Here is a 16,785-nt window from a genome sequence, read left to right as displayed (position 1 = left end):
TCAAATAATTCAGCTGGAAGCAATGATTCTGTCAGACTAATGTTATTTTTTAAAGAAAACAGGATTTATTGATTAAGAGAACCAATGATCCAGTCCAGTCCTTTCATTAGGCTAGTGGCATCTTGCTATTCCACAAGCATATTGAAGTAGTGGGGTAGGTATGAGCTCTCATTGCACACACATGCTCTATTCCACATTAAGAATGGGTAAGAGATCATACACTAGTTAAAATACAAGCAGCAAGATGCTTCTACTGGCTGTGTTGTGGGAAGGGTTTTTGTACACAATACTCTACTGTTCTCCAAACACTTATCAAAGGCTTGTTTTATTGAAGCACGCCTCTGAACCTCTTTCCTGCTGTAACTGGCCCATTATATCTTCTATCCAGCAAAGGTGGGCTCAGCTGTGTCTAGATAGCTCAGATCTCTCCCCTATAAATGCAACTGCAAAAAGCCCTCTCTTCCTGAAAGGAGGGGAGGGCAACTCAGAATTCCCAAGCCCACTACACCCTAGCCTCCAGGTAGAGTTGGAACCATCAAGCTCCTGCCTGAGGTATGAGTATGTTGTTACTATTTGTCACCAACTAATTGGTCAAGAACTCAGCTGGCCAGACAATACTCAGATTTGTCTCAGACAATACTCAGAGTAGCAGCCATGTTAGTCTGTATCCGCAAAAAAACCAGGAGTACTTGTTTTGAGATAGAGGCTCTTATAAGAGAAAGCACGCAGATTCTCAAGACAATTATATTCTCTGCCATTTACCTCCTCTGAAATTTTTTTTTTTTAAAGTCAAGTCCGCATTTTGCTCTGTGTGTGTGAAAAATTCATCCTCTTTCCCCCTTAAGTGTCAGTGGTCTTTCACTGGGATTTTAGATTGCTGAAGAAGCAAAAGGAAAACCTTTTTGAACTAAAAATAACTTTTGAAGAGAAAGCACTGTGAAAGCACCCTTTTTTGCAGTGAAGTGCTGATTACTGTAATTAACTTTACATGTATCCTATTGTTTATGTTAATTCTGGTAATGGTGGATCTAGAGTCCTTGAAGAGGGCTTGGGATTCCTTTCATAGCTGTTAACAGATTATTGCTAAAATAAGGTTTGCATTCAGTTCATCCTCACAGGGAGTTCCTGAAACTACTGATCTCTCTTGGTATGTTTCTGCATTCCTCTTTACCGAGAGCAGGATTTAGGCTATTTACGCTTCTGGTTACATCTCCACAGGTCTAAGAAAAGCAGCTAGTGATTTTGGGCACCCAACTTGCTGACCGAATTCTTCTTAACAGGAACTCTGTTTATTGTACAGTGCCAAGCACATTGTAATCATTAAGTGTTCTGGGAGAGAAGAGAAATAGTATCATACATGGCAGATTCATTTAATTAAACACCAAGTTAGGACTTTGAGTTTGCACCTAAATATACCTTTGGAAACCTGGGGAAGTCAAACCATGCCCAGCTAAAGGTGCATTGTAGTCTTTTAGCAAGTGGCCATACTAGGTTGAATAAACTTACTGCCCTCTTCAGTACAAAGATGAAGTGCATGGAGGTTACAGTCCCAGTTTGCAAAGTCCCCTTTTCCATACGTGTTCATATTGAAAGGGGAGCGCTGCACAATGGGTGTGTAGTCCCTAGGCTGCAGCTTGGAAGTAGAGACTGCAACCGCAGACCAGGTTAGAGCCCCCTGTGCAGCACTTGGCCTGCAGGCTACATTGTGGCATGAGCCATTGCAAGCTGTTAATAAAATTCCTTCAACTAGACCATTCTGAGGACCACTCCCTGCAACCCACCCATGCAATTTTACAAAACCATTTGCCAAGGCTACCCAGTTTATCGACACTTACGTAAGTGGCAACGATGCTCCGTGCAGCCAGCATGATAGACAGATAGAGAAATGGAGCGGAGCAGAACATGCCCATAGCACAGATAAGAGGGTCGGCCTTAGTGTTTATCTTCTTATATTTTCTTGCAACTGCTGCCCCACTGATGACACCAACAATTCCCGTTGCGATGGTAATTCCTCCAAATATTAGGCTGGCAGGAAAGAAAAAGGATGAGATGAGTAGGGCAATAAAAGCACATTAAGGGAGAAGAATCAGTCCAGGTGTCTGTCATTGGTTTGTGACCTCAGCTTCTCTTGTATGTCTCACAGAGAAGTGTCAAGCTTCTTTTCTCGCCATCCTTTTTTTTTTTTTTGGTGTTTATTGCACAAGGCAGAGAAGGATTTTAATGGAGAAATCAAATATGGGCTCCATTTTACCCAAGTCCTCCAGGGCTAAATACATGCTTAGTTGGAAATTATAATTCTGCTATCAATGTCGTGTCCACCAAAGCAGTGATGTGCCCATGCACAGAGGAAAGGAGATTAACAACCCACTGGGTGCTCCGTCAGTAGGAGTTGCCTTAGAGAGCCATAGATTGAGAGGAGTTTCCAGCCATCCTGGCCATACCTATGAACTGAGCTAGTCCCCCTCCCCCAATACGGATGGGGTAGCTTTCTTGGTAGCAGTCTGCTGTCTTGGAAGTGATCCCATGTGATGCAATAGGCTTACCACTCTACTACCCCATCCATGCTAGTAGAACCCATCATAACCCTCAAATTAATCTGGCTCACATGGGACACTTCTCCCACTGCTGGATACAACTCTTCTTTACATGACAGCTCAGGGCAGACTGAACACAATTTTTTTTTCACAATGTAGAGTTTCAAATGCCACTCAGTTTTGTTTCATGTGCCTGTGAAAGCTGAAGTGCTCCTTGGAAGAACAGCCAGTTTGTCTTCTTGAAAGCAAGACTTATCTTGACTTCCAGTGGGACTTTTGTAAACCCTTTCCTCTACCTCAGATGAGATTCTGATGACAAAAATAAAACTTCCCTCTGATAAATAAGATTTTGGTGTCCCCGATTGTTTAATTTCTCATAGCCTTCTCGAATGAAGTGAAGTGAAGGCAGAAGTGTAGTGTTCTGAACACAAGAGGCTCTAACTATCTAACTTGCATCTGAAGAAGTGGGTATTCACCCACGAAAGCTCACGCTGCAAAACGTCTGTTAGTCTATAAGGTGCCACAGGATTCTTTGCTGCTCTAACTATTTTAGCATTCTGGTAGCACGCTATGTGGCTTTAAGAGTATGTCTACTCTGCAATTAGACACCCATGGCTGGCCCGTGCCAGCTGACTCGGGCTCATGGGGCTGTTGAATTGTGGTGTAGATGTTCAGGCTCGGACTGGGGCCTGGGCTCTAGGACTCTGAGAGGTGGGAGGGTCCCAGGGCTTGGGCTGCAGCCCAACCCCATCTACACTGCAATTAAACAGCCCCTTAGCCTAGCCCAAGTCAGCTGGCATGGGCTAGCTATGGGTCTCTAATTGCAGAGTAGACATACCCTTAAGAAACGGTGCCCTTTCTTGGCTCTCCCTGGCTCTAGGGCAGGGAGATCTGCACTTATACATAGCAGGCTGTGATGCCAAACAAGGAATCTGTTCTTTTAAACTGCAGCACACTGGCTCTTACCATTCTCCCAGATGATTAGGAGGAAATTAGTTACTAATTATACACTAAAAAGGTGAAGCAATAACTGACAGACAACTCTGTTAGGCAGAGTTCAAGTGTGCAATAGGCTTACCACTCTTCTGTACTCTAGGCAACCATCACAGTTAAACAGTTCTTCTTAGAAATGACATGGATAGAGCATCAATGGTCAAAAGATTTATTTTATATACATTTGCCTGGTACAGGCAAGTTTGAAGCTCTAAGGTTACATTAGTGTTTCTGAGGGGCCCTGCAATTGTCTTTAGAGATCCCTTTTTATCCCAGAGGAGCTGTGATCTGTAGGCTAGTACTGAAACATAGCCACTCGTAAGATAGAAAAGGAGCGGCTAAGACAGAAGGAGTGGAAGAGGTCTTTTGGCTAAGTGCAGAAACCCATTTCTAGAGAGAGTCTTAAAAATAAAAAATTGTCATGGGATCTTTTAGTGTTTGAAAACCCCAGGTACTTGTCTGGATACCTCAAGCACCAAATTCAGAACTGTCAGGCCTGCTTCCTTGAGGTTTCTTGCATCTCACAGACACCAGGACATGACCAGGGTTCTACTGATTTGCTTTACTTCATTGTAAACCCCCTACAGGGATGAAGAGTATGGCAAATCACTCAGTCCTTGAAATATCCTGAAAGGCTACGGATAGCTTGGTTTGGGATGTCCATGACAGATCATATGCCCGATGAGTCACACTTGCATGGAATCTGGCACTCAGTACATAGAGGAAGAGGGGATGGGGAGATATTTTGATGCTTGTGTTGTGGAAGGCAGTAAGGGTGGGAGCACAGTATTGAGCACACTCCACTATCCTTAAGTGCAGAAAGCCATGGAGGATCGACTTCCTCCACCCTGAAGGAGGAAGGGTTCTGAGAACGTCAAAGCCAATGAAATCGGAATTACAGCATCAGATGCTCTGTCCTGCTGCCTTGCTGGGACACAAAGTAACAAATCCTTCCCTTCCTCCCGACACCACACATCGTTTGCTGAAGGAACCTGATATTTTATCTGCATTTCACGATCTGTAACAGAGAATTCCTCTCCAGAAGAGCTCTGCCTGCAGATAAATTATTGATTGGTGGAAATTACCTTATTTTGATATAAAAGGTTATGGTACTGTGCCAGATGAATCAAGCCTGATTCACACTGGAATCACAGTAACTTTGCCACGCTGGCAGTTGATTCTAATACCAGAACAATAGGAAAGGAATAGGGATGTCCACACTTTTACAAAGAGCTGGACAAACTGGAGAGTTCAGAGAACAGCGACAAATTATAAAAGGTTTTGAAAACCTGACATATGAAGGAAGGCTAAAAAAACTGGGCATATCTAGTCCTGAGAAAAGAAGACTGAGGAGGGAACCTGATAACAGTCTTTAAATATGTTAAGGGAAGAGGACAATGATCAATTGTTCTCCATATGCACTGAAGGTAGGACTAAACTCCCTTAAACTCTCAATCTGAACCTCATGCTTGAACCCTTTCTCAGTCAGCAATTTTTAATTACTTAGATGTTTAAATTACTTCTCCCCTCCAACCCAAGTATTCTAATATTGACATAAATCTGATGCAACTGGAAAGCCCTTTAAAAGAATAATTTTAACTGGGATGCTCCTCAAGAAGCCAAATTAAGGGCTTGTCTCACATGGAAATTGCACAGATTTAACTAATTCAGTGTAGCAAAATCAGTGAAAGTCCTGTGGGAACACCTGAATTGATATACTTGTGCATAAGCGTGGCTCTAAGACTTTTACTGCTTGCAAGGGCTGCTGCTTGTCTGGGACATCCCTCAGAGATTCAGTGGCATTCAAGTAGGGATGCACTGCAGATCAAGATCAAGAGCTTCTTTGTAAGGAGGGAGCCAATTCTGCAAAGCTAAACTGATTTAGTACCATCTTCTAAGTGCTGTTTAAAGAAGTTAGTATGTTGCCCTGGATTTTCCTCCACTACAAGTCAGCTTCATTGGGAGAGATCAGAGCCTTTCACCAGTGGCTGATTTTAACCCTTTAGTGAGATGGCACATTGTACATGAGCCAAGTCAAAGTATTTGAGAAGCATTTCAGGAACAAGCCAGCATCTTCTCCTAATTAGGTGATCCACTCACTTGGGATGAGGAGCAGTCCCTTAGGGCACCCCAGTTATTAGATTCTTTTGCAAGAAGTGTACAGCAAGAGTAATTTAGTCAAGAGATTACACTGCTAATTGTAATATGCACAATTCATCTCTTTCCTCAGACAATTTAAAGCAATGTACAGATGAATTATGCCTCTTCATAAGGAGGGCATGCTGGCATTAGTTCCTGGCTCCATTATATACTACCTGTGTGACCTTGGACAAGTCAGTTATCTGACTCAGTTTGTCATCTGTAAAATGGAGCAATACATCAACACTTACGCCTTCTCAATAAGTGTTCACAGCCACATCCCACTCTTTGTCTTTAGGAAGAGAAAGCCCATGACAGCCATTAGCATTTAGAAACATGGAGTGTTCATATATGCATTTCCTATATCCGGTCTGATCTTTTCAGAGTGAAGTGTGCCTCACCTGTTGGGAGATTTGCATGGCTCCTGAAGGCATGGAGGTACAAGGTCATGGACTACCTGAGCCCTGTCAAGGAACAGTGGTACCCATAATCCCAGGGCTCCAGTCACAAAGGCCATGGCTGTCACACCCAATGAGGACCAGATGAAACTTCGGCTGTCACACCAAAAGAAATAAGTATTAGTGCTAGTATGATCAATAGTTTGAAAGAATGGGGCATGGGAAGGAAAGGGAAGTCCAGCCTGGGTATCTAGGGTTCTAAGTAATCAATATGAATAGATTGCTTCAGAGATGAAGCTCTGATTATTGAAGAGATCAAATATATATACACTCAGACCAGCAAGTGTTAGGCTTTAATTAGTTACATGAACTATTGCTTTCACAGTGTTAAAGTCCATCTTTAGTCTCTTGAAGATTCACACCAACATTTACTGCAGGTAGGCTCTGAAAGAAAAATTAGTGTTGGAAGGTGGGTGAAAATGACATGACTTGCCAACAGTTTGAAAATACAGTGCACAGAGAGCCCTGAGGGCCTCAGGATGATTTGAAATCTGTTTTGTTGCCAATATACACAAGCACAACAGTTTGGATGGTCCAATAGTTAAGGAAGCAGTTGAGAAGTTAAGTGTTACTGTATCTCAAAGTGTCATAAAAAGTATACATTATTTCTTAATCAGCCTACATAGCTTTCAAGCAGAAGGGTAAGCAATGTAACAAGCTGTCTCTACTGGAAGCAATTAGAATTGTTAAACTGTTTCACAGACCCCTAGGACTAACAGAAAGTCTACTTTAGACTGAGGGGGCAATAGGGTAAGGATGACACCTTAGTATAAGACAGTGGTTCTCAACCTTTCCAGACTACTGTATCCCTTTCAGGAGTCTGATTTGACTTGCATATCCCAAATGTCACCTCACTTAAAAACTACTTGCTTACAAAATCAGACATAAAAATAAAAGAGAGAGTGTCACAGCACAATACTACTGAAAAATTCCGTACTTTCTCATTTTGTCTGTATGAAATTTTAGTTTGTACTGACTTTGCTAGTGCTTTTTATGAACAAGGAAAAAATATCTAGTTGAGCTGATGTATCCCCTGGAAGACCTCTGCATACCCCCAGCAGTATGTGTACCCCTGGTTGAGAACCACTGATGTAAGATACATGTGCTATATGACATGTCACAACCTCCCAGTGACCCAGGATTAGCAGCTTAGTACCTCTGCTCCTCAAGACACATGGTTCTAGCTTTTGAGTTAATGAGTTAAATTTGCGGTAGTAGGTCCTTTATTCTTTGTGGCTCAGTCACTAGAGGCTAATAGGTCGCATACATACACAGCCAGTACATGACACTAGGCAGCCACAGATCTGTTACATCACTAATATTTGAAGACTGACCTTCTGATGAGTAAAGCTTTGCATTGCATGCGTTGGAACAACCAAGGACAGGATCCCTTTTGGCTCACCTAAGACAGCAGTTGCCTATAGATCACAAAAATACTGATTTGGGTCTCAAGTGTGATTATTGCACAGGGTGCACATAAAGAAATGCCAGTCACCAAGTGGAGGACTGTGCTCTAGTCTAGTGTCCAGCCACTATTAATGAACCACAATTCCATCCCCCCAGGGGCTATTTCTCCCAAGAGATCATATCTCTGTGGTGGCGAGATATGATCAAGCCTGGTTCCTAGGAAAGCAGAAGATGGAGTTTGTCCTTAAAATAAAGGGAGCAGATAGGAATGCTTTTGAAGGCAGATTACAATGTTAGTCTGGCCTGGGAGAAAGAAACTTCATGCAGGTAAACAGTGCCACCCAGAGGATAAAGAAAATCAGCTTTTCCAGCCTTTTGTAAAAGCTGAGGTGATTAGCTGGTCATACATCAGAGGATGCACAGTTACATCACAAATCTAAGTCCTGATCTTGCAGGATCTAGCCCCCTGATATCATAAGGCACTGCAGCAGACTATTCAATATATGCAAGACTGCCTGAGAAGTGCTGATACAACATTCCTTAGGAGACACCCACAAATTCAGCACCATGAAAAGGAAATGATCACACAATGCTATTAACACTAACACCTAAGCACAAAGTTCAACAGCACATTGGTCACAAGTAATGGCACCACTGAGAGATATGGAATTTCCTGTTCTTATTTTGCCCCTGCTGCCAGCCATGTCTTCCTCTAGGCACTTTTCAGAGCTGAGGAACTGATACTCCATGGCAGGACTCTCTCTCCTCCTCCAGCGACTGTGGTCCTGCTCTGCCAGATCCGCAGGTCCTGCCCTGAGACCCCACATCCCCCTGCTTTGTCTCCATTCCCTGCAGGCTGCAAAAATGCCAGGGGAGGCCGCCCCTTCCTTCACTCGGTGCTCCCCCTCTAATCGGCCAACTGCAGCCTCATCTCCTGGAACTCGGCCAGCTGTCAGTTGCTCCAGTCATAGGCTGACTGGCTCCCCAGCTGGATGGTCTTGTGGAAATCCCACAGGCGACATTGCAGGACGTGGCACCGTTGGTTTCTTTAATGTTGCGGTGTTTGCCCAACTGCGGAAACAAAGCAGCCAACTCCTCCCTCACTGACTCCCACCAATCCCCCTGGTTGCCATAGGACGCTCTGATGCTTTCCTGTTCTGCCAACACTGCCAGGCTTTGCCGTCCTTCTCCTTTATCTTGCAAGCTCTGGATGTTCAGCTTCCAAAATCCTCTGCCGTGGGTCAGGGAATTGCCCACATTGAGCACACGGTGAGAGCTGTGTGATCCGAACAGTCCATTGGCACCACCCTGCACTGGGCTGTCGACGTGCTCTCCTTCACGGAAATCCAGTCAATGCGACTCCTGGCCTGTCCCTCTGCAGCTGGTGGGAGCTCGGGTCAGAGGAATAGGAGGCTACTGCCCGCCCTCCACTGGTTCCGCTACGGAGAAACATGTCCTCTAAGCCAACCTCACTACAGACCTGCGCCAGGTAGTGCTCATCATAAAAAAGTTTCCTCTGATGGTTGGGAAAACGGGACCAGCAGTCCTCAGGCCAGCTGGAACAATTGAAATCCCCCAAACACCATGCAGTCCAGAGGCAGGGAGCCACTTCCTTCCATTGATCTTTTCTTTCACACCTTAACTGGGGATGATGAACACTAATATAGAGTAACCAGTGCCACGGAGCACAAAGTCCACCAGTAATTAGGTACCTAGTCAGAGCTTCACCACCTTCTGTACTCGCACCATGGATGTGAAGAACAAGACTCCAACCCCATTGTTCTTCCCTGGCCTGGAGGACCAGAAAGACAGCCCCTTTCTCCAATCACCGTCTGCTCATCAATGTACCCTGAAGTCATTAATGTGCATTTCCTGAATGCCCACCATGTCTATGTCCAGCTGCTCCAAGGAACTGAACATCGAGTGCCTCCTCCTGGGCCCCCAAATCCCTGCCACCTTCCACATGGCCACTTTAACAGCTGTCCCTTCCCTGGTACCGCCCTCACTCAGCTGCACAGAGGAGCTTTCATCCCCAGTCCCTGCCCATCACCCCCCCCGGCACTATTCCCACTGCCTCACTTTATTCCTGCCATATTTGGTCAACCAATAAGTCATACGGGAAAGACAGATCCCATCCCTCATTGTTAAAGGTCAGGTGGGCCAACTAGGGGCAGAAGCCCACAGTCTGTTGTCTGGCTTGGGAGCAGGGGCTCATGTCAGCTAAAGGCTCTGCTACTGCTCCCAGGAAAGAAGCCAGCCCGGCACAAAGAGGGAGGAAAGGGCTTGCCAAAGCCCAGGTTTGAACCAGGAACCTTTAGATCGTCAGGCTAACACAGCTGCATGGCATTTCTTTGGCCTGTTGCTTCTCTGCCCGGGATGTTTTTGCAGCAGTTGCACACAAAAAGGACGTCATTGTGAGCGGCTCATGAAGACAAGACTCGCTTTGGCCTGCCTTGCGCAGCTTGACTTGCTTCCTCACCCTGTTCCTGCCTTAGTGCCCTGGTTGACCTGGTGGCAAAAGGGAGGGGAGGGCCAGTGGCGCGGGAAGGAGGTTGAGCTGGACCCTGAGCTAGACGAGACCCTGGTGGTTGGATTTTTTTTCTTGAACTTCTTTAGACGGCTGAAGCTTAAATTGCTTAGAAAACAAAAAAAAAGCCCCATAGGCCAACAGAGCTTTGAGAGAAATAACATTTATATTATCTTTAGAGCTTGATGTGTTAGCATGAGGTTTTTCCAGGAGGGGGCTAGTTTGTGAGCTATATTCACCTAGCTGTTTGGGTTCATGTGTTGTCGGTATGAGTGAGTTGCTGAGGCAAGGCTTGCATAATGTAGAAAATAACTTACCGATATCGTTTTGAGTTTCATTTTTTTTTTCTTCATGCATCATTTCATTTCCAAAGGAGGGAATTAGACTAACTAGTCCCCATATTTTCTGTGTTAATATTGAATGGTACAAAAAGGTTATTCATACTGGCCTGTCCGGTTATTCTAGATGACCTTATGCAGCAGAGCTCATTACCCATTAATTCTTTCACACCCCATGATTTCCTGTAAGAAGGCCAGAGTGGGTCAGACCAATGGTCCATCTAGCCCAGTGTCCCGCCTCTGACATTGGGCACTACAAGAGCTTTTGGTGGAGTGCACAGAACAGGACAAGCTGAAGTGATCCACCTTCATCTTCCACTCCTGGTCTCTGTGTAGTCAGAGATTTAGGGCTTCCCTCAAGTGATTGCATCACTGACCAACTTCACTAATAACTGTCGAGGGACCTAGTCTCTATTAACGTCTCTCATTCTCGGTGGAAGCCAGTTCTACCTTTCGCCCTCACAACGTACCATGGCAAGGAGTTCCGCACGTGAATTTCATCAGGCGGCTCTCCCCCCCCCCACCTTTACTGCATGGTGGGAAAGGGTAAATAACACTTCACGCTTCACTTTAGCCCATTCATTCCTGGCTTCATAGACCTCTCTCATAGTGGTTCTCAGCATCTTTTTACCAGGGTCCCCTGAAATTACACACACGGGGGTGAAGCGGGGGGGGGGCACATGGGGTCACCAGCCCCCCCCCCACCCACGTTCTGCCTTCCATTTTGCCGTGCTCCCTGAAGTGCTAATGTAACAGGACAGAGCCGTGGGATGTTTCCTTGGCTAGCTCCTGCCTGCTCCTGGAGTCAGTGGCTGTGAAGCAATCCTCACTGATGGCAGGGGGCGAGCTCCCTTCTGCAGTGATACTGTAATTTTTTGTTGTGCCCCCTCTCCCCCACAAACAAGGCAAGCAGGCTTGGTGGCCTACTGAGCAGCCACTGAATTTTGCGAGAGGTAACTCCACCAGATACAGGGAGAGTAAAATACTTGCCATTTACGGACAGTTTACACCCAGCAAATTTTGCACCTAAATAAATCCGAATTAAAAAAAAGCGGTCTATCAAAAGGACACCCGATGTTTGGTTTATTTGCATGAAAGCCCTTCCTTTAACACAGCTAAGTTTGTTTGAAGGTCCTGCCAAAAATGGAAGTGACATGGAAAGATTCATGGAGTCTATTAGCAGGCTCGGAATAAGTATTATTCCAAAGGAGGTGGGGGGGGGGGTTGCCTCTCTTTTCTCTCCCCCTCCCCCGTTTAACATTTCAAGCCATAGGAGACAATTGCTAGCAAAGAGGTCAATTTTACCATTTGCCTCGGGGTTGCAAAGATAAGTGGTTGCAGGCCCCAGCGAAGCAGCGTTCTTCAGAGCCTGCAGATGATCTTCTCTTTCCTGGGTGTAGACCTTCAAAATAAACGGAAACATTAACTGGAATTAGCCACGGGGGTGTCACACCAGCGAGGAGCCCCCGACTGGTTTCGTGCAGTCGGGGAGGAAGAGGCCCCGGAGTCGGGGCCGGTTCCTGCTGCTGGGCTTAGCCAGAGAGTTGCATCCGTGCGGCAGAAGGCGACTATCGTTTTATTAAGCGTCATTATTAGCGCTCCGGAGAAAATTACCCCCATTCAAATTCAACCGCGGCGTACAAGTGCTTTTCAAAGCCTGCAGCCCCCACAGACCCAGCAGCCGCTTAATTTTAGGCAATTTTCCCCTAAGCATGAAAGCAATCCTTCTAATCAGGTTAATTAGCGGTGCTTTTATGCGGCTGCATGTAAATTTATAGGTGCCCCGAATAGCTCCTTTTAAAATAATAGAAAGGTGGGGGGAGGGGTGAACCAAAGGCCCCCCCCCCCCGGATACCGTTGGGAGTTCACACCTGCGGGGTTGAACGTCCAGCGGGCTAGGGACAGTGACTCTCCCCTGCCGGCTTCGCCCGGCTGCTGGGTCTCTGGTAAAGCCACGCAGGCCCCGGCGATCAGAGCCGTGTCCGCCACCCCCCCAGGGCCTGGTCTCTAGCACCTGCCCGGCCAGGACACTGCCTGCGCCGCGGGCGGGCCAGGCCTCCCCCGGGGGCTGGGACCGGGGTCTGCAGCGCTGCCGTCTCCGCGCGCCCGTGGGCTCAGCGCCCAGCCGGGAGCGGGGTCCCCGGCGGAGCCCCCCACCTCGTAGCCGCCTCTGCTGCTGCTCCTCTGCGGGCTCCCCTTGGGCGCTGGCCGGTTCACCTTCTCCGGCCCCTGATCGCCGCCTTTCTCCTCGGCCCGAGACGGCGGCAGCTCCTTCGCCCTGGGCAGCAGCGGCGGCTGCTCCGCCTCCTCGACGGCCGCCGCCGCCTCCTCCTCCTTGTCCTCGGGGAAGCGGTTGGACTCCACCTCGACCTCGGGCTCGTCGGCCGTGTCGGCGCCCGGCGAGAGGGAGCAGTAGCTGGAGCTGCCCTCGCTGAGGAAGTCCGGGGACAGGTAGCCGGCCCCGGCCTCCCGGGTGCCGTACAGCTTGGCGATGCTCTCTGCGTCCTTCACCACGGGGCGGAAGGCGGACAGGTAGCTGCCCTTCCTGGGCAGGGGCAGGGGCAGCGGCGGCAGCAGCGCCTCGTCTCCGGACCGCTCCTCCTCGGCGGCCGCCCTGGAGAGGGCGCTGGAGCAGCGCTCGCCGTCCGCCCCGGAGCCCTCCTGCGGGGTGGCGCTGCTGCGCCCGCTCCCCGACGGCTCCGAGCCCTCCAGCTCGCTGTGGCGGCCGCCCAGGCCCGGCGGGTCGGCGGTGGCGGCCGCTTTGGCCTGGCTCTGGGCCGGGTAGGGCGGCACGGGCAGGCTGCCGGCGGCCGGCCAGAACATGGGGAAGGGCGGGTAGACGCCGCTGTCCTTGCCGGCGCCGGCCTGCTGCGGCGGCTGCTGGGGTTGGTGCGGGTGGCCCCAGAACATGTCCGGCGGCAGGGCGCCCCCTTTGCCCGGCTCGCCCCCGCCGGCTCCGCCCAGCGAGTCCTCCTGCTTCTTGGGGCAGAGCCCGAAGGCAGAGGCCGGGAAGCCGTAGGGGTGCGGGAAGAGCGGCGGCGGCAGCTTCTGCAGCATCCCGAAGCCTTTGCTGGGCACCGGGATGACCGGGTAGCTGCGCACCGCGCCGGGCCCGCCGTGAGCCCCGGCCAAGCTCAGCGCGCCGCGCTCCCCGGGCGCCTCCTCGCCGCTGCAGCTCTTGTGCACCGGGGCCAGCTCGGCTCCGCCGGGCGGCGGCGGGTGCAGGGCTGCCTTGGCGGCCGCGGAGGCACCGGCGGCGGCCACCCCGTGCAGGGAGAAGGTCCGCTTGCGGGTGCCGCAGTTGAACATGGCCTTGACATCCTCCCAGGCCTGGCTCAGCTCGTCCGTGGCCGTCTTGTCGCTCAGCTTGAGGTGGCGGCGCCAGGAGTTGAAGTTGGCGGCGTCGGGCTGGGTGTACTTGGAGTCCGGCGTGCGGTGGGAGTGGAAGATGAACTTGTTGGGCGAGAAGTACATGCTGCAGTAGCCGCACTTGTTGCACTTGGCCCGGGAGCTGTTGTAGCGGGCCGGGATGAAGCTGCCCCGCGAGCCCCAGGCGCACTCGTGCACCACGTCGAAGGCGAAGTTCTCCGGCAGCTTGTGCTCGCCCAGGAAGCACTTGCAGAGCCGCTCCGCCTCCCGCTTGGTGGTCATGCCGCAGCGCCGGGACGAGATGGGCATGGCCCCGGCCCGCCGCAGGATCTCCAGCTGCACCGGGGTGCACTGCACGCAGGTGATGCCCAGCGCCACCCGCCGGTTGTGGATCTCATTGTAGCTGTAGTTCTTGAGCAGGGTGTTGGAGATCTGCGCCACGCACAGGCGCTCCTGGCCGTCGATGACCAGGGGCACTATGGGCACGCCGTACAGGGAGGTCTCACCCACTTGGTTGGGCTTGAGGGGATTGGCGCCCGAGTAGGGCTGCAGCTCTTGCTTTGAATTCGGGGAGGAGCTTGAGTCTCTCCCCGTGCCCATCTGACTGGCAATCGCCTCCATCCCCCCCAAAACAATCCTGCAAAACAAGAACACAACAAAAGGCAGAGGTTAGCCACGCCGCCGCGGCCCTGGCGTGCAAAGCGAGCCCGGTGCTCGTGGGGGAAAGCGGCCAGCCAGGAGGCCGGGCGAACTCCACCAGCGAAGGCGGCCTGGGCATCGTTTGGCCTTTTGTGCCGCAGCAGATCTCCCCTACCTGGTCAAATTCAGTCTTAGCAGCAGCCCTGCATCCCTCTCTGTACCGCGGCAGGGGCATTGCACAGGCAGAACATTCCCTGGGCGCCGGATGGTACAAGGAGATGGGTTGAGAGGCTGCCGCTATTCTTTGTGGCTTGAAAGGTTTTGCTGCGAGTTAAGATCTCTCTTCCCCTCCCTCTATTATTCCAGGATCTGTCTGCGGCTCCAGACCAATGCAGACCTGAGAATACGGGCCAAAATGTCATTTTACATCTACCACAATTACTGCACTTGGTGGGCACAGAGAGAGGAAGAGAATCGCGAATATAAAATATTAACGAGCGACACAAGGCGCTTCTGTAGGTCACCAAGGAATCTCTCGGTGCATTTAGTTACAGCTGGAAATAGCAGAGTCAGAAATGAAAACAAACCGCCCCTGTTTGGGCTCAGATTTCTCCTTTTGGATCTCAACCCTGCCTGGTCACCTGGCATTTCTGAGCAGCAGTGGAGGGCATTAAACCCGACAGCCCTTCATAACGTGTTGGGGATTTTTTTTTTCAGTTGTTAGTGGGATTTTTTCCTCTATTTTTAATCTCCCACGTTTCAGCCGCTCGGTTTCTCACTCTCAACTAGCCCCGGCTCTGTGTTAAATAGCACCTCGGCTAGGTACCTGCTGCATTTGTCCAGCTTTGGAGGAAAGGAAAATAGGCTTTAATTAGCGCTGCCTGGAGTTGCATTTACACCTTAGAGGAGCGACTCAGTAAATAACCGGCTAACCTGACTGCTCCACTTTAGATAACCGTGAAGGGACTTACCCGACCGGCAGGTTAAATAAACTCACTGTCTGTCTGAGGCTGGCAGTAATCCTGCGGTGACACGGGGCCACCTGTATTTAATTGACAGGGTTCCCGTTCGCCAGCCCGAACGAGCCCTACCAAACGAGAGACGGTTTAGGAAATGCACCAGCAGCCGAAAGTTGTCGGGTTTGCTCCCAGACTTTGGGCCCCGGGTTATTTTTAAATGCGCTGGATCGACCAATACACTTGAACCTTCTCCCCTGTCTAATGCCATTGCAGGGGATTAGGAGCGAGGGAGATTACTGACCTGCCCCTCAGGCTCCCAGCTCGCCAGGGAGCAGAAGGAAGCGTGAGCCAAGCAAATGAGTTTATCTAAAAGGGGTCAGCGCATTAAGCAGCTTCCATGGTAATTACACAAAATAGCTGGAGTGTCCTCCTCGCAAATGTGAATCAAACTTCACCCCAGCGCTGGCTAAAGGCTGCCCTGGTCCAGACAAACGGGCTTCATTGTCTCGTCTGCAGCCAAAATATTGGGATCCAATGCTGGGAAAACGTATTGACTTAGATTTAGGGGGAGGGGGATTTTGTTTATTTTTAAGTGATTCATTCAAGGCAGCAAGTGATCACCCACCCCCCACACACACCAGCAGTCCCGTCCCAACGCCTAATTGGACGTGAAACCGGCAGAATGGGAACGAATGTTAGGGGATTAAAACGAATGACTTCGATATACACCGGCCCGGAGAGGGAGCAGAGAGGCAGCGGCAGAAGGGAAAGCCCGAAATGTGGCTGCAGACACCGAGCCACAGATTGGTGTCAACGACTCCCAGGCTCTGCTTGGACGTGCGTGTGCTGGTTTCGAACCAGGCTTGCAAAATAAATCCCAGGAAGCCATGGCTCGTGGGTGCAGGCTTGCAAGGCGGGGAAGGGCTTACCTTGTGCGGTGCAATCCCCGGAGCGGCGGGCAAGGTCGGAAGCACTTGTCAAAATAGTCCAGCTGCACCCCAAAACCAATCCACCCCCGCTTGCTAGGGTCCGTTCCTGCCGGGCTGCAGCCGCATCCAGAACCCCAGCACGGTGCGGAGTTTCATGGGAGCGCCCGGGCGCCTGCCCTCTGCCAGTGTCCTCCCGCGCGGAGATGCAACAAGAAAAGTGACCACATGGCAAGTCCAAGGGAGGATCCTGATCCTTAGCTGAAGACGTTGCACATTGATCCAGTGACCGCTAAAATAATAGGAAGGCACACCCACTTAGCACCCGCGCCTGTACATTAACTGCCTCGGGACCCGGGCCAGCGTCAATCATGGTTGCGCTCCAGTCAATCAAAACGCAGCCGGGGCTGCTTTAAGGGGGGAGGGGAAGTGGGGGGAGGGGGAGAGGAAAGGAACAGCGATTAGAAAAATCCACGCGATCTGGCAAAGGTAAGCG

The 16,785-nt window shown here is 50.0% G+C and overlaps 1 protein-coding gene across 1 annotated transcript; it reads right to left on the bottom strand.

Annotated features, from left to right (window-relative positions):
- Positions 1–12,403: 12,403 nt before the first annotated feature.
- Positions 12,404–16,504, bottom strand: LOC123357278 (SKI family transcriptional corepressor 1-like). The gene is made up of 2 exons (XM_045000572.1): positions 16,293–16,504; positions 12,404–14,402 (listed from the first exon to the last, which is right to left on the bottom strand). The coding sequence occupies exon 2, from the start codon at positions 14,384–14,386 to the stop codon at positions 12,404–12,406; it is 1,983 nt and encodes a 660-aa protein (XP_044856507.1). The 5' UTR covers positions 14,387–14,402; positions 16,293–16,504.
- Positions 16,505–16,785: the final 281 nt, after the last annotated feature.

This window comes from Mauremys mutica, unplaced genomic scaffold (genome assembly GCF_020497125.1).
Source record: "Mauremys mutica isolate MM-2020 ecotype Southern unplaced genomic scaffold, ASM2049712v1 000472F_np12_subseq_323865:371407_obj, whole genome shotgun sequence".
Classification (NCBI taxonomy): Eukaryota; Metazoa; Chordata; order Testudines; family Geoemydidae; genus Mauremys; species Mauremys mutica.
The sequence above is the reverse complement of the archived record's forward strand: the minus strand, read 5'-3'. Positions and strand labels throughout refer to the sequence as shown.

Excerpts from the sequence above, each read along its gene's own strand:
- LOC123357278 (XM_045000572.1), bottom strand. The coding sequence starts at position 14,386 with ATGGAGGCGATTGCCAGTCAGATGGGCACGGGGAGAGACTCAAGCTCC.